This window comes from Propithecus coquereli, unplaced genomic scaffold (genome assembly GCF_000956105.1).
Source record: "Propithecus coquereli isolate 6110/MARCELLA unplaced genomic scaffold, Pcoq_1.0 Scaffold351, whole genome shotgun sequence".
Classification (NCBI taxonomy): Eukaryota; Metazoa; Chordata; class Mammalia; order Primates; family Indriidae; genus Propithecus; species Propithecus coquereli.
Window position 1 is genome coordinate 1,578,335 of NW_012149186.1, and position 5,891 is coordinate 1,584,225.

Sequence of the window (5,891 nt, forward strand, 5' to 3'; positions counted from 1 at the left end):
GTCCACGGACACTACAGAGAGAGTGAGACACACCTGTAGAACGGAGACAAAATTTGCAAATCATGCATCTGCCAAGGAATTAATATCCAGAATATACAAAGAACTCCTACAGCAAGAACAAAAAAGAAACAACAAACAAAAAATGGGCAAAAGACATTTCTCCAAAGAAAAAATACAAATCGTCAATAAGCACATGTGCTCAAAAGGAAGGATGCAGCATCACTAGTCACTGAAGAAGTGCAAATCAAAGCTACCCTGAGAAAGCACTCTGTATGCATTGGGATGGCTATTATCAAAAAAACTGAAAATAACAAGTGTTGGAGAGGCTGTGAAGAAATTGGACCCATTGTGCTTTGATGGTGGGAATGTAAAGTGGCGCGTCCACTGTGGGAATTAGTTCAGAAGTTCCTCAGAAAGCGGACACAGCCATATGATCGTCAATCCCACTCCTAGGTACGTTCCCAAAAAAAGTGACGGCAGGGACTCAAACAGATAGATGTATGTCAGTGTTCACAGCAGCATTGTTCACAATAGCCAAACGGCAGAAACAACCCAAGTAAGTGTCCATCCATCCATAGATGGATGGATTAAAAAAATGTGGTATATTACGTACAGTGGAATATTATTCAGCCATAAAAGGAATGAAATTCTGATAGATGCTACAACACAAACGAATCTTGAAAACATTATGTTAAGTGAAACCAGCCAGACACAAAAGGCCAAATATCATACAATTCCCATTACAAGAGATACTTACGCTAGACAAATTCATGGATACGGAAAACAGAATAGAGGTTACCAGGGCTTCGAGAGAGAGGAGTGGTGAATTATTGTTCAATGGGAACGGAACGTCAGTATTTAATGATGAGAAAGTGCTACAGATGGATGGCGGTGGTTACACTACACTGTGAATGTACTTAATGCCACTGAATTGTATACTTAAAGGTGGTTAAAATGGTAAATTTTTGTCATGTATATTCTATCACAGTTTTTAAAATCACTAAACAAATAGCATGGACTCATTCATTTTCTTCCAGTTCAGTGAAATGAATGAACAACTCAATAAGAAATCTCGTAAATAAGATGGGCTCAAATGGCCAAAGAGCCTTCCTGTAGGTAGCAGCTTGTTTCTGCCCAGAGGACCCCCGCAGGGATCTTCAGAGACCCACCCAGCTGCGTGGTCTTTGGGTGGGCTCTGGAATCAGACAGTCCAGAGTTCCAATCCCGGCTCCGCGGCTGCCTATCGGAGCTGCAGGGAGTCATTCCTGGCTGTGAGCTGCCTCATCTCCTCTCTGCAATGGGAGCGACAACAGCTACCCAGCTTGTTAGGAAAACTCACTGACTTACGTGCTTTCCTTTCCTCCCTGTACGCCCAGTGCAGGCCCCCCGCCCCGCATCCCCCATCCAACCTGTCTGGGATCCCATAGCCTCCATCGTCACCACAGATCCAGACTTCGGCCACTCCTCACCTCCACCCTGCCCACTGGCCCAGGCCACCATCCTCCCTTCCCTGGGTGCTGCACTGGCCTCCTGCCTTCTCTGCCTGCACCCCGTCAACTGTCATGCTTTCTGAACAGGAGCCTAGTCACACCCCTCCTCTGCCAGGAGACACTGCCCACAGGAGCCTCGCCCGGCAGTGCAGGCAGCGCCCTCCCCTGACCGCCTGTCTAGAAGGCCCCGCCCTCAGCTCTTCCCACCCTTCTGCCCTGATTTTATCCGCAAGTGACACATGACTTTCCTCTTTAGTTTGTTTATTGCCTGTCTCTCCACTCAAGTGCAAGGTCCAGGAGGGCAAGGACTTGGTCCAGTTTTGTTCGCTGCCTTATCCTCACCACCCCAAACACTGACCAGCACTTAGGAGCTGCTCAGAAACTCTTCCTGAGCAGATGAATCAGCAAGGGAAAGAGCGAATGGCCAAGACAGGCTCTTCGCACGGGTGACAGATCGCAGAGCACCTTGGGAGTGCCTGGCCCAGGTCCAGGCTTAATTGCCCTGCAACACCCCCAGAGGAGCTCTGACCCAGCCCAGCCGGAGGCAGAGGGCACAGGGAAACAGACAGCTGCAACCCTGCAGCCCAGCAGCCGGGACTGGGGCAGGGCCCTGCAGTGCGGGAGTCCCCAGCCTGTGACTCTGCCTTGCCTGGCAGTTCACGTCGCACGCACCCTCGGCTATCGCCTCTGACCTAGGAACTCTCCCTTCTTCCTCATCACACCTGCCAAGGTGGGTATGAAGATACCCTTTTCAGGATGGGGACACTGAGGCACAGAGACATGAAGCAACTTGCCCAAGGCCACATGGCTGGCGAGTGGGGTCTGCCTGCCTCTGACGCCAGGCTGCCCCTTCCCCGAGAGCAGCCGAGCAGCGGCCAAGCATCAGCGTCCAAGGGAATGAGAACGTCAGAGGGCGTTCCACCTGGGACGGCGGGAAGAGCGCAGAGCAGGACGCCCAAGTCTTGTCGCAACACCTGCCTCTGGGACTTCACCAACCTCCAGGACCCCCCCCCCCCTTGGCCAGGAAATAGGATAGACAAATGCCTGCGCTCCTGCACGTCCCGGGATGGATCTGAGGATGCAGGAGAGCGGGGGAGGGGCTCTGGACACAGCGAAGTGCTCCAGCACCCACTGACAGTCGCTCCGCTGCTGGAGCAGAGAGTGACCACCAGGTCTATTCCGCCCAACAGCAGCAGCTGCAACGCAACCGACACAATGTCGCCAGGACTGAAGACCCGCCCCCTTTCTTTCTTTGAGAGCTGGAAGGTGCCTACTGCACAGCCCAGCTGTCCCAGGGCCACACTGAGACAGACCAAGCTGTTCCCGAAAGTGCAGGAACTGTCACGGGCTCTCCAGGGTGTAAAAAAGCACTTAGAAGCTGCAAAGCAAAGGACTTTTCTAAGCAGTGACACTATTAGAAGGCCTGACACGGGCAACAGGGCAATCTCTCTGGGCCTAGTAAAACAGAAATCATTTGGGACAAAAAAGAAACAAACAAAACAACACAAAAAAACAAATATTCACAGTGAGCTTGTAACAACTGCTGAAAGGCAGCCCCTGGTAATCAGTTGTCAAAGGGGCATGAGAGCCACCTCAGGGGCCTGGATGGCTCTCTGTCGGTACATCAGGGCATGATGACATGTGACAGATGTATTTTCCCCCATCCAAGAGACAACGTACCAGGGAACAAATACCTGGGACCTTCGTTCTGCCTCAGGAAAGAAGGCGGCCTAGCTCTGGTCGTCTGACAAAAGGTTGGCCAGTTCTCTGGCAGAAGCTCTGGGCTCCAGGACCTGTCCTGCCCCCAGCGAAAAGGGGATGGCGGCTCCTGTGGCCACGCAGAGCCAGGCCTAGAAGGGCACTCACTTGTCCAGGATGTAGTAGAGGTCAAATCTGCCCCTGCAAAATGGCTGGTTTTGCACTTGGCGCCCGTGATGCCTGGTGCCTGGGCCGTGGCGGTGATGGGCCCTTCTGGAGTCCAGGTGGTGGAAGATTCTCCAGCCAGGTCCTGGGTGCTGGAAACTTCCTACTCTAAAAAGCGGGGGAGGCAGCAGCAGCAGCAGCAGCAGGAACAGCGCCGAGCAGGGTCCCCGGACACAACGGCTCCCCATTTTCCTGGATGTCCCTGGGACCTCAGCTTGCTCTTGGGTTCTTGGGCCAGGGCCCAGGTTCTCTGAGCACCGGCCACCTCTGTCCACTCTCTGTGGCCTCTGCCTGTGCCACCACCGGGGCACACTGCGGCCCAACACCAGGTACCTGCCCAGATTGCAGGGAGCAGGGTCAGTAGCTGGCTCTGGGGACACCTGCCTCAGCCACCTGCCTGCCCTTCCCCCACCCTGGGGGCAGAGTTCCCTGTTGTTATGATTGACAGGAAGGTTGACATGGTGACTTTGTGACCTGCAGCTCTGCCCAATGTTCTGCAAGCTGACCATCCCAAGGGGCTGTCACAGGGCCTTTGAGGGGTGTAAGAAGAAGCCTCCGTGTTCCTTGATGCCCTCACAGGTGTCCCTTCAAATCCCCACAGAACCTGCCTTTTTGTTGAGTGACAGAGCTACCTGGGGTGGCTTAGGTAAGGAGGTCACTGTGGGTGAGGAGGAAAAGGAACTGGGAGGCCGGCGGGTTGGAAACGGAGGGCATCTGTGTGATCACTGATGTCCCCCAGGGGAGGGAAGGACCTAGAAGGAGATGAAGACAGTGGGATGTTGCCAACATCCTTGTGAATAAGGGACGTACCAGTTCTCTACAGCCATGGACCAAACCACCCCACTCTTAGTGACCCAAGAACCATTTTATTATGCTCACACAGGTTCTGAGGATCAGATATTCGGAGCGGGCAGGGCAAGGAGGGCTCCACGTGTCAGGGCCTCCAACGGGCAGACTTGAGCAGCCGACATGACTTGAGCGATTGAAGACTGCAATTATCTGGAGGCTTCTCCACTCACAAGGGCCACACCTGGGTAAGAGGACACAAAAGCTGGGCTCAGTGGGGACTGTTAACGGAGACCCTGCATGTGGCCTCTCCATGTGACTTGGGCTTCCTCAGAGCATGGTGGCTTCAGGGTGCTCGGGCTTTTAACATGGTGGCTCAGAGTTCCAAGAGTGACTATTTCTAGTGGGCAAAGCAGAAATTGTAGAGCCTTTTATGATATCACCTTGGAAGTCACATAGTGTCAGTTCCACTGTACTCTATTTGTCAAAGCAGTCACAGGCTGGCCAAAATTCAGGGGGAGGGAACACAGACCAAACCCCTCCATGGGAGGAATATGGATGAGTTTACATGCACCCATGGTTGAAACCGCTGCCTGACCAATGCTTTGAATGGCAGAGTTATACTGTGTGGAGAACATGGGCATAGACCTGTGGTCCCCAACCTCAGGCCTCATACCTACACTGGTCGGCAGCCTGTTAGCAACTGGACCACACAGGCTCTGCCAGCACTCCCTTCCCCTGCCACCGCCACCCCCACTCAATGGGTGGAAAGATTGTTTTCCATGAAACTTAGTAACAGGGCCACACAGCAGGAGGTGAGCAGTGGGGAGTGAGCAAAGCTTTGTTTGTATTTGCCACTGCTCCCCATCCATCGCATCACCGCCTGAGCTCTGCCTCTGCGCCCTCACCACCATCAGTGAAAAAATTGTCTTCCATGAAACCAGTCCCTGGTTCCAAAAAGGTTGGGGACTGCTGGCATAGACAACTCTGATTCAAAAGGAATTCGGCAAATCAGTTGTACTAACAAACCCACCAGGGGAGTTCACTGTTGCTGGCTGCACAGAAAGCCAATTACTGAGACAAGGAGGCTTGTCCAGGAAGAAAGGATTTATTACAGTGGACGTATCTACTGGGAGGGGGAGGTATGAACTGTCGCAAATCCTCCTCCCCAGTCAACAGGGTCAGGGGTGTTTCTGGAGGTGAAATGAATAATGCATGAGGGGAGTGAGCATCATTACATGTTTGGGGCAGAGTGCAGGGCATGGAAGCGCAGTGAGGAATCATGCTAGTTCATACATGCGATGATAAAAATGGGGGAGAAGTCCCTCCCAGGGTGGGGACTTTAGTATTATAATGAGCCAGGGGTTAATATTGTTCATTCTTTCGGCCTTATGCACAGGCTCAGTGGGTACTTGGGCACAGTCTGTGGTGAGCTGTGGTTTATCCTGTCTTCTCTGGACAAACAGGTGGTCTGAGGCTGGGTAGTGATCTCTGCCTGCAGAGAGTCTCCATGGTTTCTGGAAAAGAAACTCAGAAGGGAACACGTCAGTGGGACAGAGTTTCAAAGTTCTGCTCAGCAAATCTTACTGGCCTAGGAACTGGAAACATAAGAGAACTATAAGAAAAACAACTATAAAAAAAATGTTCTTGCTTATGGAGCTGGTTACAATTGTAAAACATTTTTAGACACAC

At 52.3% G+C, this 5,891-nt stretch overlaps 1 protein-coding gene across 1 annotated transcript in view; it reads right to left on the reverse strand.

Moving 5' to 3' along the window:
- Positions 1 to 3,601, reverse strand: part of ANTXRL (anthrax toxin receptor-like) — a 42,511-nt gene extending 38,910 nt beyond the window's left edge. Inside the window, exon 1 of the mRNA XM_012651252.1 lies at positions 3,357 to 3,601. Coding sequence (XP_012506706.1) covers positions 3,357 to 3,601 — 245 coding nt within the window. The remainder of the gene's footprint in view (positions 1 to 3,356) is intronic.
- Positions 3,602 to 5,891: the final 2,290 nt, after the last annotated feature.